Source organism: Episyrphus balteatus, chromosome 4 (genome assembly GCF_945859705.1).
Source record: "Episyrphus balteatus chromosome 4, idEpiBalt1.1, whole genome shotgun sequence".
NCBI classification, from domain to species: domain Eukaryota; kingdom Metazoa; phylum Arthropoda; class Insecta; order Diptera; family Syrphidae; genus Episyrphus; species Episyrphus balteatus.
Window position 1 is genome coordinate 46,315,679 of NC_079137.1, and position 22,996 is coordinate 46,338,674.

At 29.0% G+C, this 22,996-nt stretch overlaps 1 protein-coding gene across 5 annotated transcripts in view; it reads right to left on the reverse strand.

The window, feature by feature from the left end:
* The window catches only part of LOC129918418 (uncharacterized), a 302,049-nt gene that overhangs the window by 96,073 nt on the left and 182,980 nt on the right, over positions 1–22,996 (reverse strand). For all 5 annotated transcript variants that reach the window (XM_055998935.1, XM_055998934.1, XM_055998933.1 and 2 more), the window contains one exon: positions 227–404. In XM_055998935.1, the coding sequence (XP_055854910.1) occupies positions 227–404 (178 nt within the window). The remainder of the gene's footprint in view (positions 1–226; positions 405–22,996) is intronic.

Below are 22,996 nucleotides of genomic sequence, written 5' to 3' on the forward strand. Positions count from 1 at the left end.
TATGAAATTATCCGCACACAAGAAAACATTCGGATAGATTTTTTAAAAAAGATCCAAGAAAGCTTTTAACGTTTCTCGGCAACTATCAAATAAACTTCGACAGAAAAAAGGGAGTTTCGAAGCTGGATAAAGTTTCACGGCTTGAGGAGACGTTTACAAAATTCAAGTTCTTTATTCAAAAACATAATAAAGAACGAAACATTTTTTTTTGATTAAAAAAACTCACCTATCCCGCTTGGTATCCTTTTCTGCGTCCAGCGCATTTGTGTCAGCATCTAATGATTGTGACGTTTGTAATTCACTTGTATTGTACGATGTATTGCCACTCGAACTGATAGACGTATTTGCTACATCCGGCCTGCGGTCTGAAGGTTGTCGCACAATTGATGTTGAATGCAAGCGTTCTGTAAACAAAAAAAAAAAAAGAAAAATCAGTTAAAAAAAAAGAACTTCAAAATTTTAAGCAGCAATATTCAAAATAATTTCAAAAAATGTCAAAATGTAACCGAAGGATTTTTCAAGAAATTTTTAATTATTATTTACCAACACTTAGCTGCTTATAATACTCTGGACGCTTAGTTTGTACAACAAGCGCATTCACTGCAACTTTCTTCTTCTTTTTTGGTGTTTTATTAGCTTTACGATTTTTATAATTATTCGTTGTTTCAGTTATCTTAGCTGCCACTCTCGATGTAAGAGATGGTGAAGATTTCCTTTTAATATCTTTAACAGCTTCACTTGTCATCATCGATGTAGCCCTAAGTACACCTTCGTCTTCTTCGTCACACGAATAAAACTCATCATCACTATCTCTAATCCGCCTACTTATTAATTTTATATGTGAACTATCGTTACTTTTAAAACTACCATTACTACTACTACTCGTACTAGAACGTTTATTATTACTATGAGGGCTTAAATTATTATTATTATTGTTATTTAATCGATCACAGAATGAGCCTTTTAAATCATGCTTATTGACTAGCACCACATTGCCATTGGAGACATCATCTTTGGCCACAGAACTTCCTCCGCCATCTTTTAAAGCTATCGGTCCAGGTTTACAATGATTTGCTGCTATTGCAATTACAGATGTTGCCGCTTCGGATAAAGATTTCCGACGAATTATAGCGAAATCCTCAGAACTAAGGAATCTCTTGTTACTAACCAACTTTACCAAAGCCTGCAAATTCAAATTTGAATGCGAACGCACGTTTGGCGGTTTCTTCTTAGAATCCACTGCGCCATCTGTTGGTGATGAAGACGATCCCTCAACCGAACTTCCACTTGTATTGTGTGAGGAAGCGGATATATTATTTGGATTAACCAACACCGGTGGCGCTGAGATTTTCCTAGCACTTCTCTTAATACTCTCCCTTTTCTCCAAATCACTTCCGCCATTTGCGTTGGAGTTGATTTTTGTCTTCGATGAACTTTTCTCAATGCGATTGTTTTTAAACTTTCGATCGGTAAGGAGAATTTTCTCTTTCTCTTTTTCGGGTGGTTTCTCTTCGTGACTCTTGCTGCTGGTGAAATTTTTGTAGAATTTTCTCTTTGGTGGATCAGTTTTGATAGCTTTTAATGTTTTCTTTGATTGTTTCAACTTTGGATCGCTAATGACAAGAGTAGGGAGAATTTCTTCATTTTCTGCAACAGTTTCTGTGTGTGTTGTCATGTTTTGTTGTTGATTTAATGGAGACATTTCAGAAGAAGAATTCTCTTCGATTTTCTCATTTCCCTCATCGACACTGCAGCTTTTATACCAAAGTGGAGACTTGGAGCGCTGACGTTCGTTTTTCTTACGAAAGCTTCCCATGCGAAATTTTTCAAATTTTTCACCACAAGTTGTTGTTGCTGTTGATGATGGTACGATAAGTGTGTTGGGCATTGGGGTTGCCATTGAAACGGGCAGAGTGGGATCGACGGGCGAGTGACCCGATGATGACATGCGGAACCACATTTTTTGACACTTCGAATTTTCTCTTTGCTTAAGAGTGGAGAGTTTTATTTAAATGGATTGAATCTTAATAAAAAAAAATTGTATCGATTATTTTTTTGATTTTTCATTCGTTTTTTTCGTTCGTTTTTTATCGTTGTTTGGGTATTTTTTCTTCGTTGATTGTTTCATATATTCAGAGAACTGGCAAATGGAGAGTTTTTTTGTTATTAAAGTAGTTTAATTGCACAATAAAGAGATTGAATATTTGTTTGTTTTGTAAAGCTGCAAGAGAACACAACTAACGAGTTAGGAATCTTCGAGAAAAATGGCATGTAAATGGAGAAATTCATTTTCGCATGAAATGTCAACGACAAATACATTTTTATTCATTAATTTTTATTTTTAATTTTTATTTTTAAAATTAAAAACAAAAAATTGTTATTTTTGGAAATTATATATAAAGTGGTCGACGATCGAGAAAATTTTAATCGTTTTAATTTAATTCGTTTGTTTATATTTTTTTCCTCTCTCTCTTTCATTTAAAATCAGAAAACAAAAATAAAGGAAATAAATTAAACTTTGTGAAAATTTAAAATAGCAAAATTTACAAGGTGACAATATTCAGAGTGTAATTATTTTTGATCTTGATTTGTCGTCGTATATAATTTAATGGAGGAATGATTTGTGTTGATTTGAGTTTTTCGATGACGACGACGAGATACTTTCTCGTTTCTTATTGTGTGTAGGTAGGAAGTTTATTGTGGATATCAAGTTCAGGTCAAGGTTGTTAAAAAAAAATATTTTTTTTTTGTTGAAAAAAAAAATAAATAATGCAACGTTCTCTAGCGGATGTTAGAGAAAATATCATAGAAATTGTACGTCAGAACATTGATCTTGATAACGTGTTGTGAGGAAGAGGTATAGTTTTATTTTTAGTCTAATTTGTGTATGACAGAAAAATGATGATTAATTTTTACCTTGACTTTGCAGACTATGTATAATCATGATTTTTTGATGTTTTTTTGGTTTTGTATTTGGCAAAGACTTTCATAATGTTCTAGTTATTTGCTTTTCTGTCAGATAAAAATTTGTGCGCTTTGACATATCGTTATTTGGACAGGTGCCAGCATTTGATTTACGACATTGGCTTTCGAAAAAACAATTTTGATTTATACAAATTGAACACACAAAAATGCACACCATTGTGTCATCTTTTTTTGTAAAAAAAAAAAATAAACAAAATATTTTAATGAAAAAAGTGAAAAATTGTATTAATCAGAAAACCTAGACAAAGTGACTTCAATTTTAAGACAATTTTCATAAAGATATTTACGTCTATTTTTTTGTGGTCTAAAAAAAAAAATTTGTCAAGAACTGACATTTATTGATAATAATCGAAAAAGAGAAGTCAAATTTAAGGGTCAAAATAAATTTTTTTTTATTGATTTTTGAGAGGCAATATCTAAGTGAAAAAAAGAACATTTTTGTGTACAGCCTTTGAATAATAACTTTGAAAAATCGAAATTTTCTTAACCCTTATATTTTTGCCAGGTCAACTTTTCAGCTTCGAAATTTAGGACAAGAACATGGACAGTAATCATATCTACTGCTCTAAAGGGGTACTTTGTAATACTTTAAACTGCCTTATTTAGGTTTTTATTTTGTATTAGATAATTTAAATCATTAAAAATGCTTTTTAAAGTGCGATTTTATTTTAAACCAACCCATTGCGAGGATCTCCCTACAAACAATTTTGCTTCTCTAAAGCTTTACAGAAGCAACTATAGTACCTGTAAAGCTTTATAGAAGCAAAATTGTTAGTCGGGTTCCACACCACATCATCAGTTCTTTTTTAATAAATAACATAAAAACATTATTATTTAATTATAATGCAACAATGAAGTGTACCAATGAATTTTTATAAATTTGAATATTATTTTTTCTAAACAATAGAAGTCAATCAGAACATCCAAGAACCTTAGTTTTCCTTAAAATTTATAAAATAAGAAATGGGATATGGAATCCAATCTGTTTAATAATCATTTGGCCAAAATCTGTATCTAAAAAGTGGGCGTTTTGTACCAAAAGTATGAGAAACCTTTCAAAAACAACTTAAGCCTAGTGCATATTTGTGAAGCAAGTAGTGAAGAGAATTCATACAATTTTTGTTTGTTTTCAATTTTCAAATACATTTTTTTTGGAAAAATATGAGGAGATTAGATTCACGATTGAAAGAGAATCTAGTACATTTTTCACGTCGTGAAGCAAAAATCTTCAATTTTTTTCACCACGAATTTCACAGGAACGTTCACGGGTGACCAAAAAAAAATGTATGGATTCATTTCACGACATGCTTTACCAAGTATTTACTCAAAAGGGAAATAAGATGACAACAAAAGATAAATGAAGTAACTTTATACTTCAAATTTTATTACAGAAAAACATCATTTAGTATTGTCACCACTAGCTTATGTGATTTCTTCAAAAATATGGCTAGAAAATATTATTCGAATGTTTTTCATCATTATTATCAACTGTGCAAGATATTCTTTTGGGGAATTAAACGTTCTAAAAAAGAATAATTAGGTATTAAAAAAAAAAAACGTAAATTTTGATTCTTAACCCTTTCGAACCCAAGCTATGAAAATCCAAATTAAAAAATGTTTTTTCGGTATTATCGGGTCAAAAACATCACAACTAAGAAATATGAATAGCAAAAAGTTATTTTTCAAAATAATAAATAGCAAAACTAATGTGTTTTTCTCATGTTGCATGTAAGTAACCTGCACTGGCTATGACCACCAAAAAAAGTCGGAGAACTGAGAAAATAACTTTTTATGAAACTATAATGTATGCTAATTCTTCTAAGTAAAAAAACAAAACACTTTCTGCATTAACATTTTTTATATCTTTTTTTTCAAAATTATGACCATATATAAAAAAAAAATTTTTTTGCAAAAAAAAAAAAAATGTGAATTTCGGTCCTTTTCTCGATAAAAAAAATTAAAGGTATGATATTTGACTAACTTTTTGTAATGATCCGGTAACTAGGCATTATTATCTTTCAATTAAGCCATCGTTACCTAAAAAATTGTTTAATTTAATATTTTTTACGAATTTTTAAAAAAATGTTACATGAGAGTAACGCTGGGTCCGAAAGGGTTAAAAAAAATAAAGTTAGTGCGTTGTGCTGATACATGCATAATACGGCGTTCGTTATTTTTTAATCAAGTTCCTAAGTGGAAAAACTGTTTTTAAATAATAAAAAGAAATCCCCTAATTTTTTCAGATTTTTATTTTGACGCTAGATGGCTCCCCAAGAAGGTTAAAGTTTTTTCTCATTTTAAAAAGGTATACAGTGGTGGCAAAATAATTAGAAACGTTCTCCTTTGTTTACAAAATGTTATTTTTTTCTTACTATAAATACAAAATATTTAACAAATTTTTAGCAAACATGAGTGATGATACAATCCTTGTAACATTTTAGGAAAAAAATTTTAGAATTTATCCAACAAAAGAAAAATATTGCAAAAAATCTAAAATATAGTCCAATTTTGTGTGGAAATATAATTAGAAACACAGAGGAAAAATTATTAAGAATTATCCTATTTTTGGTTTTTAGCATTTACATTTGCAAAACTTGGTGAATTAATTAAACGTACAATTAATAAAAAGGACTATCACCAACTGATTTCTATAAGTTGGTTTCTGTGGTTGCAGTCCTCGAAAAATGACACATGTTCCAAAAAAATAATAAAACGTCCTTAACACTATTCTTGACACACCAACCCCTTATATTTTAGAAAAAGAAGGTGCAATAAAGAGGAGATCTTTAGTAAAACATCAAGCTCTTCAAATACCCCTGTTAAAAAATGTTTCTAATATTTTTTATTCATATTAAGAACATACAAACATTTTGAAAAGAAAGAGCGTGTTTCTAATTATTTTTCCACCACTGTATGTTGACCTATGAGGCCAATTTTTTAGATAAAACCTTAGTGTAAACATTTCCAAAATTTTAAATATTGTTCACACTAACAGTTTTTTTTTTTATTTTGAGTTCACCGTTTTGCAAACCAAATTGATCCTTTTGCAAATCAAATTTATCTTTGAAAAATCAAATGCTTAGACTTATCAATTAATTCACTTTAATTCACATTTTAAATATAAAACTTGCTGCTTTATCATTTCATTTAATTCCGAAAACCAAAATATTATTGCTGATCTAGATAATTGAACTTTATTTTTGTTGCAGGTAAAGTATTTGATACAGGTTGTTTAATGTATTTTGTTTTTTCTAAAATAAGTTAAGTATTTGTTAAGTTTGATTCACATTTTCATTAAGTTGTGAAGCAGGCGCAAAAGTTTTAGAGGTTTAATTTCTTATTTTGTTTGTTTTTTTTTTTTTGTTTAAGTATCGGAGACTCTATTGAAAGTCATTAAAATTAAAAGTTATTATCTATCTTTGGTTTCCTTTCTATTTAGATTTTAAACCTTTTCGAATTCTTCTTCGAAACTGTGTGTCACGATAATTTTACCCACCAATTGCAGGGTAATTTTTTGTTGTTGTTCTTATCTTCATAAGTAGTTTTTACTTCTACTTCCAACAACTTAGTCTTGTTTGAAAGATCAAAATCTATAGCTATCTCCCATTTTTTGAAAGTGTTGTTACAAAAGTAATCCTAAAGCTTTATGATTGGTATCTACTTTATCATTTCCTTGGAACTACCGAAAAAATCTCAAACTTATCAATAAACTATAGGTACTAATAAATAAATAAGAAAATTTGTACATAATATTCCAACAGATTAACTATTTTATCCACTAGCACTATAAAATCGGTTATTTTTGTGTGTATAGAGTGTGTTGAAGTATAAAGTTTGCCAAGCTTAAAACCTTTACAGCTTAGCTCTATCTCTATCATCAACTCAAGGCTAAACAAACAAGAATGCCTACTTACTGCACCTACTTAAAATAGCTTAATCAAAATAAAAAATATTCAAGTCGTGCCTTACGCTAATAAAGAAAAACGTGCTCAATAAAAAAGTGGATCATGCTAATTATGTGGGGGAGTTATCAATTGATCATACTACTCAAATGTTTTCAAGACAACAATTTTGCTGTACAGTTTTCAAAGTTCTAATAATTCATCATGGTTTTCAATTAGAAAAAGCCACAACTTTTAAGAACTAATAGATACAAAATTCCATTTTTAATTACAAAAATAACAAAACCACAAAAAAAAAAAAAAGAAAACAAAAGTCAAGTTAGTATTTGTCTCAATAAAAACCATTATACACTTTGAATTTTAATTTTATTTCTATCTTTAATTCATTAAAAATAAAAACAAAACAAAAAAAAAACTCCTTCATCTTGGCTTTGGTAATTTTTCATCAAAAATATTTTCAAAGAGAAAAAATCATTTTTATCCACCAACGGATAAATAGTTTCAAAGCCAAAATAAACATCAACAACAAAAAAAACAAGACAAATTAATTAATCTGCTTAAACTGACGTTAAATGCCATAAAAATAACCTTCCTCTTCCCCATTCAGTACATTCACCCATCAACTACTTAGATAAAATAAAAAAAGATTGAAAAGAGAAGCACACACTCCATGAAAACAAGACAAGACTAATACCAAAGAAGACACAATGTCGGTTCGGTTTGTCTAAATGCAAATTTTGACGTTGAGGTCAAAATAACAACAACAAAATTACGCAACTGTCAGATCACGCAAATCCAATATAATCGAACATACTCGCAAATAAAAACCAATCACGGCGAATTAAAAGTTAAAAAAAAAAATACCCAAGTTCGTTTCGTACCGATGGGTTTTGTAAGACTGATTGGAACGAAAAAAACAATAATAATTTCATACAGCGATTATAATTATTATTATTTGTTTTGATTTTTTAGTTTCTTAAAGATAATAACCAACAACAAATTAGAACTCATTGACTTATCAACATGTTAAGGTATGTTCGATAAGTCATTTTTGAATGATGTCATCGGCCATTTTTAAAACCCTTCGTCGTCTGTCAAATTCCTCATAACTCATACCGCAGATAACCCACCGAGACCGGGACCGAGAGAGACCGAGAGAGACGCAAAAAAAAAAGAAAGTGTTTTGTTACTTTTTTTGTTGTTTGGTTTCCTGAATACGGTGATGATAACAAGCACTGATTGTTTACGACACGACAATGTCGACGACAAGTTAATTTATCGATTCGCAATCTCTCCTCCAACCAATTGACACTCATCATCATCCACATCCATGCAACTGTCAGTGTGATGTCATCGATCGAAAACGCCAACTACAAAAATGACGTGACAACGTGCATAGTTATGGCTGTCTAAAAAAGTGACAAGTCATTGTGAAAATGCCTCTCTTCTTCATCTCTTGTGAAACAAGTGCAGTTTTGTGTTAAACGTTAACTGTTTTGTTGTTTTTGGAATGAGTGAGATTTTTTTTTTTGGCAAGACTTCAGAGCGAACACCATCGGCAGACATCTTGATAGTTTCACAACAAACCATCGTGGTGTGTGAAAATCGTGTAGACTAGGTGTGATGGTGTGTTGTGATGATGCTGATTGAGATTTTGTTTGGCTGTCAGTTTTTTTTTTTTTTTCAAATGCGTAACGTTTTAATTTTTGTTTACACATTTTTATTGGCAGTTTTGCCGTTCTTATTATTTTTTTTTTTTTTTCAAATTTATAATCTTAAACAAATGAAAGAGTGCGTCGCGTCGCTCTTTAAGTGGAAAATAATTTATTTATTTACAAAGGTGTGTCAGCAGAAAAGCCTATCTAAAAGTTCTTGAGTTAATTTGCAAAAGAAAAGAATAAAAATAAAAATATATCATTTTGATCTGTTTGTTTTGATAGAAATTTAGTTTGAATCATTAATTAATGTTCTTCGCGAGGATTAACACAAATAGAAATAAAATAGACCATTTGTCAAAAAAATAGGAAATCATTAGTTTTGATAGGTTCGTTAGGAGAAAAATACAATTTTGTTGAAGGATTTTGATTGATTCAACAGCTGTCAGCAATAAAATCTTTGGAGAACAAATATGAATATTTTAATTTTCAAGGAATTTAAGACATTAACAGTCAATGATGGTTAAATCGAACGAACCCAAGTAGAATGACATTTTTTTTATTTTGACGTTTAACTGATAGCAACAACAAAGCAAACAGATCGATGCATTGTGGTTAGATTAGTGTTGCCAGACAGTCTCAATTATTTTGACGTAAAATATAATTATAAATCAAACTGTCAAAAGAAGTTGTTATTGATTTAAAAAATATTGAAAATATGCCAAATATCTCCAATTAGTTCATAAACAAGAAAATTCACTTTTTGAATATTGCAGAGTTATTTTATTTGTAGGTGCAAAAAAAACCTTCTTTTTTGTGGATTTTTTGTGAAGAGGCATTTAATTATCTAAACATAAAAAAATACATATCCATATAGCTGTGTATTTAAAAAAATATTGGGTTCCGTTATTTTTGTAGTAGATCTCCTAGACGACCTCCAAAAAGAAAGGTGTCTGGCGGTGAGCAATATTTCAATACACAGTACACAATTTTCTTAGATACTTTTGTCAGGTAATGAACGAAGGAAAAAGGTTTTTGACAATAATTCGATTTTTTAAGCCACTTTAAAGTGTAAATTTCCGTGAAAAAAACGACTTTTTTCTTTGGGAAGCCGCCATTTTGTCAAAAATCTAAATTTTGACTATTCCTTCGTTCATTACCTGCATTCGTCTATCCTGAAAGTGAATCTTTATGTTTTTTTTAATTTTAAGTGACTTGGATCAGAGATATCTTGCTTACCGCCAGCCCCCTTTTCTTTGGAGGTCTAGGTGATCTACTTAAAAAAAAAACGGAACCCAATATTTTTTTAAATACACAGCAAATTCTTTTAATACATTAAATTTGCTATATGGATATGTATTTTTTATGTTTAGATAATTAAATGCCTCTTCACAAAAAATCCACAAAAAGAAGGTTTTTTTGTACTTACAACTAGATTACAACCCCTTAAAGAAAACAAAAATCACCATAATCGATTGCACAGGTACACTTTCCTCCAAGTTTTGATAGAGTTCTATCTCATACGTACGTTGTTGCCATCACGTGTGGTATTATGTTTACTTTGAAAAAATTGTTATAATTTCATACTTTTAAGGTAATAAAATTGCAATTTTATTACTGCCTGGGATAGTAATTGTTTTTAAACGGAAATTTCCTACGAATCTAATTGTGTTGAAATACTTATACGTAAGAGGAATTTCGATTTTGAAATTTAACAAAATTTGAATATTTCCTAAAAAAAAAAAAAAACACAATGAACAAAAATAGAAGGAAACAAATTCAATTTGAATTGTTAATTGTTTTCGAAATTTTTTTTTCATTCTTCTTTTTTGTTAAACAAATTGTTATGCAAATATTGCACTTGAATGTTTGAGAATATTTTAAAAAAAGTAGTAAAAAAATAAGATAGAATAAAGATGATTGGTTTTATTTTTATCTGCTTGATTTTAAGATTTTTTTTTCTGTACATATTTACATACTTTTCTGTCAAACATACTTATTCCTAGGCTTTTATTCAACTGAAAGATAAATGACGGAATATTTATCGCTCTGTGACATAACAAAAATTATGAAGAATCTTACAAAAAAAAAATATCCAACACATTTGTTGGAAACATTCAGAAAATGACTCAAAGGTTTTCCTATCAACTTTGCATAAGTAACTTTTAAAAGCAGTACTAGAGTTCTTATAAGAATTACTTATCAAATGAAACAATGAAACGAAAATATTTATTTTAAAAGTTTTATCGCAAAGTTCCACAAAGAATGTGACACGTTTTCCAGTAAAGAACTTTGAGAAAGAATTTATTACACATGAAACTAATTGATATGATTTTAACAGTGCAAATGCTAGACATTCTACAAGAGTTCAAATAAAAGAGTGTTACGTTCTGTAAAGTGGATAGAATATCTAAATTTAAGACTTAAAGCAAATTTTGAGAAGATTAGATTCTATTAGTCAGAGTGTAAAAAGCAAGTTCAATAAACCAAAGTTTAATTGAAATTATTTTTTTATTAAAAATCAAAAATAAACAGTAACACTGGGCTCGCTGGGCAGTTATCACCAAAATACAAACGAAATTAACATAGATACAAATATTTATAAGTAGCTTTTAAGTAAATAAGGGGGCGTAAAAAGAGCACATGTTCTATTTTCTATAACATTCTCAGACTTATTGGTTGAAAGGATATATTTGTCGTTATGATACATAAACTCTTAAACCAAAAAAAAATTTTTTTTTCAGTGAATTGATGGAATAGAGTAGTTTTGGTATTGACCCTGCAAAAGAACTTAAAAGTACTAAATTAAAAAAAGAAAAATAAAGCTAGATTTTATGGTTTAGGGTTGTTTTATGTGGACAAATGTTGAACCAGTAATCGGCAATCCTACAACGCTTTAAGAACGTATGCACCTTTAAACGATCAGTCATGACAATCTTTTAAAAAGTGATTAAAAAATGTAATATTAATTGTTTAAGTTTTTCCATAGAAAAAATAATACGCATACGCCCCAGTGATCCAGATTTTATGGTGTTTTGAAAAAAAAAAAAAATATTTTAACACACAGTTACAGAAACACATTTTTTTTATTTAAAATCAAGTTCTTGAAAAACTGGTCCTCAAACTGAGAATTTTGGCAAATAGTTCAACAGTTTTACACCATGCGCTGCTAACCTATAAAAGTATGGCACACGGTGGGCAGGAAGCATCGATAGGTTGCACAAAAATGTCGACAAAAACTGCAAGTTGGGTTGTATTTGTTGATGATTATAAGTGCAAAATCCGTTGGAATTGAAATCCTAGCTGCTCCTTTTCAAAAGTTATTCATATTTTTGTATTTCTAATCGGGACAATTTGGAATAAAAATCAAAAGTTCTTAGGCGACAAGAATTGATAACGGTTTTTTGTAGAGGAGTTTAATACAATAATTTTTTACGATGGGAGGGGGGGTCCATCTCCCCCCGTTTAGTCGAGAGGGGCAATTTTTTTAAAAATCACGTTAAATACAAAAAAAAAATTATTAAAAAAACAACGGCAACACTGACAGTTATGAATGATACCTTTTTCAAAAGCCAGAATTGTACACTTGATTCTAATTTTTAAATCAAATTTTTGCAATTAATTGTTCTCGAAATAATCAACTTCAAAGTCAAAATTTGGGGAAAGAAAGTAAAAAAAAAAAACACATTAAATACTATTTTAACCAAGACTGTAAATTTAAATATGAAATAAATCAATGAAATAAACTGCCTCAATTAATTTATAATCAAATTCTGAAAATTTGATGATGATGAGCAGGGATAGGATGTTGTGGAATTTGCCTTTTTTTCTTGCTCAATCGTACGACACTATAGATTAAAAACAAACACGTTTCACGTCCCCCTCGTGCCAAATATATGTATTTTATTTTGCCTTTTTTTGCCTTTTCTCTTGTTATTGCCTTTTTTTGCCTTTTTCTATGTTTTGTTTAATCTTTTTAGCGTCTTTAAAGTAATGCCTACACACAAAACACTCAAATACAAACAAAAAGATAACTTACTCAATATATCTATATTAAGGATCTACCTATGCAACTTGTTTGTCTGCTATTGCCTTCTATGTTCTATTGCGCGGCCGGCAACCGACACGTATCAGGGTTCAAAAGCTAACTTACTCAATTTACAATATTCGATTGGAGAAGTTCTCCAGATTTTGAAAATCAAGAGAGATTTGGAAGCCGCGAAAAGGGCAGTCGCAAAAGATGTTGTTGAGAAGTACAAATCAGTTTTTTTTTGGGCAATAAGGGACTCGAGAGAGTTGAACAAGTAAATTGAGTAATAAATGGGAACACAAATCAAGAGCTCCCGGCAAATGTTGTAGCTCCTTTAAAGCACTTATGACGACTTTTCACGAGTCGATTTTAGCCGCGCGATATGTCGCACGATTTGCAGCTTACGTTCACACGAGTTGAAAAGCTTGGCCGCACGGCAAAAATCAACTCGTGAAAAGTCTCCAATAAGGGACAATCGCAGGCGCTTGTTACCTGAAAATTTAAAAAAACTCATGATTGTTCAAAATTACTACAATTCATTTTTATATTACATGCTTTCTCTCAATAAATGCCTTTTTATGCCTTTTTTACAGTTTTATTTTGCCTTTTTTTAAGTTTTTAGGTCCACAACATCCTATCCCTGATGATGAGTCATGAATGAATTCTTAAAAATTTGGTATAGATCTTTTTTAAGTAATAACATTTTCAAGGTATTGAAAGTCTCTAGAAATCAGTTTTGCATACTAAGTGATTTGAATTGTTCTTATAAAACTGCATTTTCAGTGTATTAAAAAAAATCTGATAACGGAAATATGACATTTCGACTTATAGTACTTTAGAACAACTTAGAACAAAATAGTGAAAAAAATCCTTTAAATGTATAGATTAATTCGCAAGTTTAAGCTCAGTAATATTTTTCAGGTCTTTGATCCATTGTGTGAAGTCACTCATTCTAATACAAAAAGGGTTTAAGAATCTCAAAATTCGAAATTAACTTTAAGTTTTTTTTAAATCTCTTTTTTTTTTCAATAATGAGCATATAATAATGGAAAATCTAATTCTCAAAAAAACTGCGTAACTTTAAATAAATTAAAATTTATTATGAATATAGTCATTTCGATAACTTCCTGTCACAAACAACAAAGAAGCCAATTTCCAAAGTAATAAGGGTTCTTCTTAATATGAAAAAAAAAAAAAATATTCCGCTCCATTGGCAAACAAAAAAAAAATGTTCAAAGCACATTTTTTGTATAAAAATAATTCCATTCCAGATTCCACTACAAATTGAGTTCAAAATAACAATAACAACAACAACAAACAAAAAATCAACGAAATAAACATTTCTTTCTGCCACTGGTACTGATGCTGGCTGGTACACTGGCACTCCACCAATATAGTGGTCGTAAAGCTGCCTTTGGCTTCGTCGTCGTCTTCGTTGTTGTCGATCGCTACGCCACATTTGCCGCAATCTTTGAAGTTCATCTGAACTAATTGTGAATATGTATAATACGTTCCATCGAAATAGAAATAATATTCAACATCTTTATCTCGATAACATTCATTTTGTTTGATTTATCCATAAATTCATTTAATTTTCTGCACACTGCTATCCTCCGAAAGTGCCTTTTCGAAAAAGACTCATTGAGACGGAGAAGAGTAAAAAGGAAGTGGCAGCGCAGAAAAAACCATTGCCGCCACCAAAAAGGTCAGATGAAAATGCTAATACACATTTGCATTCATTAAAAATGCAAAAAAAAAAAAAAAAAAGTAGAAAGAAAAAAAATGCAAAATAACAACAACAAATAACCCAGAAGATACATCTCTTTTGAGAATGAAAAATGAATGCAATGCTGACTGAGTGATTGCCAGCACACAGATGGCAAAATGTGCATTTAAATATATATATTTTTTTTGCATTTTTTATTCATTTTTATTTTGAATTTTTTTTAGTTTTTTCTTTTTTTTTATTTTCTGTTTTGCTAAGCGTCAATTACACTCTAGGGTTCTTACATAATTGTGTGGCATCATTCGCATTGCATTGAATTGAGTTAAGTTGTGTGTTCACATTTAGCTCAGTTAAACGGGTTTACGATTGTGGAGATAGATATTTTTTGTATATACATTTTTGGTACGTGCAATGAGAGTAGGTAAAATAAATTCAGAAATTTGTAATTTTTTTTTTGTGTGTAAAACCGGTTTAGAATTATTTCAATTTAATTTTATTTGGCAGCAGGGGAGTATATTGCACATTTACCACCATCACCAGGTATAAGGTGTTATTCAGGAATTCATTTGAGATTTGGATTTTTTTTGTTTGGATTTAATGAAAAGTAGCAAGAGGGCAGTAGTTTTAATTAAAGGTGTCTCTAGTTTGATTTTGTTTGTAAATTAAATTGAACACTGGCAAAAATTCTAAACCAACTTTTTTATTGAGCATTAAATTTTCTATCGAAATGAGCATTTAAAACAAAATATACAAGAAATTTTTTTCAGCACATTGTACTCATAATTGTACGAATTATTCACTCAGTATGACAATACGAATAAAATTCAAAATTAATAATCTCCTCTATAGAAAATGCAAATGAGAAAAAACTGGTTTAAATTTCAATATCCAATTTAGTTGTGTTACGGGTGTGACATTAAATTATTAATACCCGATTTCCAAATAGGATTTCAATTTTGTACAATTCATGAATGTTTTATTTCTAAAGTGATTTAAAAAAAAAAAGAAAAATATTTATTTAACCACTATTACGGGTGTGACATATCAGCGCTACTAACTATTTTTATAACGTTTGAATTGATCTTCATTATAATTTTTACAGTAAGTTACAAGGATATGAAAACAAATCAATAGTAGTCATTTAAGCATTGTTGCGGGTGTGACATATGAGCGTTACTATCTATTTTTATAACGATTGATTTGGTCTTCAGTACTTTTTTTGGAAAGGATATGAAAACCTGTCAAAAATATTCATTTGAACAATGTTACGGGTGTGACATATGAGCGTTAATATCTATTTTTATAACGTATGAACGTTGGTTTTCAATACTATTTCTACAGTGAGTTACAAAAATGTGAAAAAAACATCAAAAATTTTCACTAAACCACTGTAACGGGTGTGACATTATGTGCTTTACTATATATTTCTTTCTAAAAAGTGACTTTGGTTCTCTTTGAGAGAATTATGCTGCAATTACACAAGTGTGATATAAAAAAATCTCAATTCATTGACTCAAAGTTAAAGATAATTAAAACCTACACACATTTGGCTACCTCTTCTAAAAGGTTGTACATTTTTTAATTAATATCTTTTATGCATTTTAAAACAAACACGACGAAACATTTTCATCTAATCTCAATTTAATTCAATTTTAAAATTGAATTATATTCAATCGCTCCACTTAAAATAGAAATAATTTAAATAATTTTTATTATTTTTGTTATTTTTTTTCTTCGTTATTAATCTCAATTTATTTACCTGTCAAATTCTTCTTCAATCACATTTCATAGAAAGAAAAACATGATTCATCACTTCTTTGTGTACATTTCTAAGTTGAAAAAAAAAAAAACTATTTATAAATAGTATTTGAAACAACACTTTATATTGCGTTCCATTTGAAGTGCATTTCAAGGAAATGTGCCTTTCAATTTTTAGCCTCAAAATACACACATTTTAAAATTTTTGTCTAATAACACAGAGAGAAAAATTTAATAATTGTTATTCTCTCTATTCGTCTGTCGGCGTCCGTGTCGTTGTCGTCGTCAATTCGACCGGTGATGGTTGTAGTTCTCCTGCTGATGCCAAGTTAGATTTACACAGAGTGTGGGTCGTCGTCGTCAAAACAAACATATTGCCGCCCAACACAAAAAACGCTAATTAAATATGAGTTCATCGGTAATCCATTATAAGAATAAAAAATATTTTTATCCGTATAACCGTAATTGAAATAGCTAGTTTACCTTCAATCCATAGAAATCCAATATATTAAATTTTTTTTATAGGAAATATTAGATTTTCTTTTGTTTTTATTAATTTTTTTTTTTATTTCAAATTTCCAACTTTAAATTTATCATAAAAAAAATGATTTTTTTTTGTTATTATTTACTACAACACTTTTCTTTTCTTTATTTTGTTTGTTCTTTTTTAAAGTTCACCCCATGAACTTACTTAATGTGTTGCAGATGTTAATGCATCTCAATTATTTTTAAAAAAATTTTCTATTAAATTAGCTGTAGAGTCTAAAAATAAACAAAATGCATGTTCTTAAAACAGTTCACGATTTTGAGCCAAAATTTAAAAATAAAATAAACATTCATTCATTTAGTTTCTTTTATAATTGACAGCAATTTTGTAAAACATTTTATTGGAATGCAAATGTGTACATATGGGTGAAGTGTAGTTGAACTTGGCTGAATTATTGACAAATCTTATTTGAGTCATTTGAAAATTGGCAGGTTTTATTTTTAAATAAATAAAAACATGTGCCACAAGAGACTGTTTTTGGTCCTACACGTTTTTAATTTACATTTTAATTTATGAACTCATTTGATACATTCAAAGTACTATAAGAACTAGCTTAGTGTAAGCAATAAAACACAATTTGAAAGATGCCTTTATTTTCCTACCTAAGAGTACATTCCTATACAATGAGTACATAGAAGCTATGAATATCAATGCCTATCTTTAACAATTAAACCTTGTTTTGTAAAACGTGATTTTAATATATAGTTTAAGATTCAATGTATTATGTACTGACTGCACATTTTACGTGCACAAAACAGGATTTAAGTACACTTTATGGTGTACATTGTACAGTACACCTTACGCAGAAAATATTATAGGGTACTCAAATTAGACTTTTATGAAATGATTTAAGCCTTTGTACTTTTCAAAATATTAAGCAACATCCAATTCTGTACTAAGTACAAAAAAGTCTGTATTGAGTACACATAAATGTAAGTCTGTAGATTGTACATAAAGGTCTTATACTGTGCACCTCGTACTTAAGATTGTAAGAAGAACGTAAATGTCGTGCATAGAAGTCTGTATTAAGTTACCATAAGAACATAAAGAACTCTGAGAACTTATGAATTTTGTACTTCAAATATGTACTAATAATTCAAAAACCCAAACTATTTTGAACAACAAAATTTTGTAAAATCAAATATCACAAATAAGCCATAACGTCTGTCTTTCAATGTTCGTTCCATTCAAATCTTTCCGAACTATGAAACCGTGTAGTTCTGTTTGTGTTCAAAATTAATTTTTTTTAAAGTACTGTACGTGAAAATTGTGTTTGTTTTGATTCTGTATAGCAAAATATAAGCCAAATCAGAATATTTTTTATTTGGACTCTCAGCATCTGACAGGTCAACTTGTTTAAAATAAAACTTATAAACAATTTGGTAAAATTCATTTTCATTGTATTTATGTACTTTTGATATTTTGTTCATAAAAAAAAAATTAGAACTGTTTTCAGGAAGCTATTTAAACATAAATGTTTAAAATCAAGCGCACCTGATGGCAAAAAGATTGTAAACAGAAATAATTCTTTTGCTTACAAACAAAAAATTTACGCAAGCAAAGATAATAATATCTACGAAAAACTTTTCCAATTTTTGTTTAACGAATTTTTGTTTTAAAATTTTTGCCATTGAACCAATGACGATTGTGTGATATACAAATTGCGCAGCACTACCACCTGAATGAAATTTTCTTTCAACACAAAATTTACACAAATTGAACTCTTGTAAAAATAAATATTTATCCAGAAAATACACTCAATATAATTTTTAACTATACAAGGTAGTCAATCAATGAATTGTCCAAACAAAATGTGTTAAATAACATTTTACTTAAACGAAATTTATTTGTCCTTCCAATTGATGAGGGAAAATATTTTTTGAAATTTAAGTTGGGCTTTAATAAAAAAAAAAACATCAAAATTTTAATGGTTAATGACTTTTATTAATACGTGAGTAATAAATTTTATTGTAAATAAATTTAAAAACAATACAAAGGTGGGAATTATTTTATTTCACTTCCGCATCGAACACACCTCTTTTTTTTTTAATTTCTTCAAGTTGATTACGTTACAGGTCAATAATTTGCCATTCAATACGCAGATGGAATTTGTTTAAATAGAAACGTAAATGGAATTTTAATAAGAAGACACTTTTTTTTTTTGCTAAACACAAGAAAAAGTAATCAAAAACCCTTTCTGTCTTTTGATACGTAACTATCAAAAAACACAAACGATTCACAAATAAAATTTCTAAAAAATTTGCAAAGTAGAGTTTTATTAACTTCAAATAAAATGTGTGTATCTCAGAATACTTATCAAAACTTTTAAAAGAGGACATTGCGTGAATAAAAAATTAAAGCCTATTATGACAATATTAAAACTTGAGACTTTTCGTCTGCACTGACCAGACTTATGAAGTGATTTCTTCTTCACTAGTTGCTGTAAAATAAACAAATATTATAATGCAGCAAACACTGAATTGTCAATTACAGTACTAATTTGCATTTTAAAAAGTACTGATGTGTGTTGACTCTTTGTAGGCAGAGTATTATGCCAAAGTACTGCAATCAGAATCAAGAATTCATACAAATTAGGTTATAATGTAGGTCGATGTCAAAATTACCTGAAAAGGAACACGTCTTTTTACCATTTTACGAAATTATGCAAAGAATTTTGTGTGCTTTTGATGGCGAAAATTCAAATTGAAAAACACTTTTTTTTCAAAATAAAAGAAGTCATTGAATGATTCACATGAAATTTTGAATTTTAAAATTTTTCGACCTCAGTAGCAAATAAATTCTTAAGGTAACTTTCTCTGTAGAAACACCCATTAAACAATCAAAAGAAGCAAAAAAGAATGGCCGTAAAGAAATTTTCGATTTATTTGAATGAGCACATCAATCGATGTCTTCAAGGGCCTTCCAAAAAGCTTTCCTTCTCTAATCCAAGATCATTTTTATTGGTTGTCCAACGGTACACACCTTTAACCAGAATAAAAAAAACTATAAAACAATTTTTAAAAACAAAATTCGTCGCTTCACCTCTCTGCGAATTGCATTCTTTAAAAAATAAAATGCACGACTGGGTCGCACGAACTTGCTCTTATAGTTAAAGTTGCTTAAATTTTTAAGACTTTTTATATAGAAATTTGGAAAAAAATAAAATTCGTTTTTTTTTTTTAAATAAAATAAAATCTGAAAACAAATTGCCCTCCAAAACAAGTATGCAGTTTTGATAGATATATTAAGATGCATTTTTACAAAAAAAATGTTCAAAATCGTTAGAGCCGTTTTTTAAAAAAACTAATTTTTTATAAATAATTTTTTGGAAAAAAAGTTTTAAAATAAAATTGGGATGCCATTTTGTAGAAACCACTAATCAACATCTAAAAACAAAATTTCAAAAAAATTCAATGTCCCGTTTTCGAAAATTTGATTTTTCAAAAAAAAAATTTCAAAATTTTTTTAAAAATCTAAAAATTATTTTTTTGGAAATTTAATTTTTGGTTTATATTTAAATTACATAAATGCTTCTTCACAAAATATTTCAATTTTACTAAAATCGGTATATGACAAGTACCGTTATTTTTGGTCCAAAAAAATTAATTCCAAAAACCCCTCTGTAGAGTCGCCAAATAACGCTACATACTAAGTTTGACATTAATCGGTCCATCCGTTTAGGCTGTAGCTCCTTATACAGACAGACAGACAGACTGACAGAGTGATTGAGTGACAGACTGATAGACAGACGGACTTCCGAGACAGACTTTTTTGGCATTCTCTACCATCGTAATGTCATGGAAAAATGTTATCTCAACTTTTTTTTTGTACAAATGCATAACTTGATGTATAGTACCTATATCGCAAGTAAAAACTCTTAGATGGTTTCTTCATTCTGGGTAAATGGGCAAAGTAGTTTTGTATAAATTAAAATTGAATATACAAATGAATAGTTGAAAAAAAAGGTTTGTACAACTAATTGCTAAACAAAATTTTTCAAAGAATAATATGAGTAAGAGAAAAATACATATTAAGCAAAAATTACCATAGCAAAAAGTGTTAATGAGCTCATTTTGTTTGTTTGTATTTTTTTTTTTTTTTCTTATAAAATAAGTTTTGTTAGTTTCTTTTATTAGTTTGCTGATGTCAATAATAATTCTGAATAATTCTAATTAACCTTGAATTTCAACAGTTTATCTTTGAGTTGAGTGAAGTTAAAGATATAAAATAAAATTATGCAAAAAAAAATAAAGAGAATGTCAATATTAGTACGAGCAACTGCGTCATGCATGGTAGAATAACTGATAAAACTTGTGACGTCAGCAAAATTTGGATGCAGTATTAGAGAAGTTATTTTAAGAAAAAAACCATAGTTTGCGTCACGTTTGGTCTTCAAAAATTAAAAAAAAAAGGATTTTATGGATTACTCCTAAATACTAAATAACATAACGGCAATAAATTGTGCAAAATCTAAAAGTTTGTTTTTTATTGGGAACAAGAAAATGATTAAAAATTTCCTCAGAGTACTAGATAATAGTTCTTTACTAGCGATTTTCAACGAAATAAATGCAATTGACATGTACTCAAGAAGAGCATTAGGAGTTTAGTAGTAAATGTACTAGATCGTCTACTCATGAGTAATTTGCCACCTTCAAAGGAACAGGACAATGACGTTAAAATGAATAGAGATCTTAATTTTCCGATATAAAAATTGGCACCAATTGGTTGTAAAGAAAACAACCATTTATGTCATTATCAATTAGCGAAATAGTAGGTTAGTAGACATTAGATAATCATATCAAGAAAAATTTATTTTTATACATAATTAACAGCCTATACACAAAACAATTGAATCATTTCTTAATATAGTCTGGGAAAAGTCGTTGCAAACTGTCAAGTTTTTTAGCCTATTTGGTGGTATTTTTTGAATAATCAAAAATACATAATATTACTTTGAAAATTTGAAACTTCTTCCATCAATATTAATTAATCTTTTATTTAACGAATGTCATGCAACATAAACAGACTCAAAAAAATGTTTGTTGTCGGTATTTGCAATTAAATAGGTTTGTTTGGGTTCTTTTTGGACAAAAATATGAAGTCTGTAAAATTTTAAAATGTGGCAATGAAATCCTCTAGGAAAAATAACAATTGTGAAAAAGCTTTGAAGAGTAAAAATGGCTACTTTTTTAATATAACCAAACAATTTTGATTATTTAATTTTCAAAATTCAATAAACTTGAGAAAACTTCTTCTCAAACACACAACTTTACTAGAACTGAAAAAAATTATTTTCAACATTTAACCCTCTGTCGGCACACGGCTGCAAATTTGGCACGACAAAAATGAAAAAATTACAATTTTTCAAAAAAGTGGGTGTACAAAAGTCCATTTATAATGGTGTAAATACACTTTTTTTTTAATTGTGAAAACAATATTCGAATTCCTTGGAAAATTCTACATCAATTTCATATAAGTTTTCTCTATAAAATATGAGACATGAAAAAGTTCTAGCGAAATGAAAAAGTAGAAGCCAAATTCGCACCCGTGTGCCTATCACGTCACAAAAAAGAGGTGTGCCTACACAGAGGGTTAAAATCTTGATAACTGTAAATTAAAACTTTGTTTTTGTGATTTGGTTTTTGACAGAACTCATATTTTTGCCAGAAGAAATATTTTGGAGAAGGCGGAGTTGTTTTTATCTCTCAAAAGCGTTCTCTTGGGTTGGGGTCGAAATTCTGTATGTTGCAAAATTCTGTATTCAAAATAATGTATGCCAAAATACTGTATGTATGTCAAAATTCTGTATGTGCAAAATGCTGTAGGAACAAAATTCTGAAAGTCAAAATTCTGTATAGCAAAATTCTGGTTGGTCAAAATACTGTATTTCAAAATTCTGTAGGTACATCAAAATTCAGTAAATCAAAAATCTGTAAAAATGCTGTAAAAAAATATCGTTGTGATAATGTGCGCGCGCACTTTTTTACATTATCAAAACGATATTTTTTTACAGCATTTTTACAGAATTTTGATATAGAATTTCGCATGTCAGTATTTTGTTCATACAGTATTTTGACGTACAGAATTTTGTATTTACAGTATAATGACGTACAGAATTATGGTATTACAGTATTTTGACCCCACAGAATTTTGTCGTACAGAATTTTGACAAGCAGAATTATGACCCGCTCCCGTTCTCTTTTGTGAAAAAACTACACATATTTGAGAAGGAAAAAAGTTTTAATTCCAATTTTGTGTGGAATTTCAAAGCTTGGCTTTCTTGTTTTTTGGCCTTTTTTGTCAAATTTTTTTTTACTTCCTTTGTTTAAAAAGATTCTGAATGAGTATAAAATATGTTTTGCATTAAAATGTCAAATTTGAATTTTTTCAAGA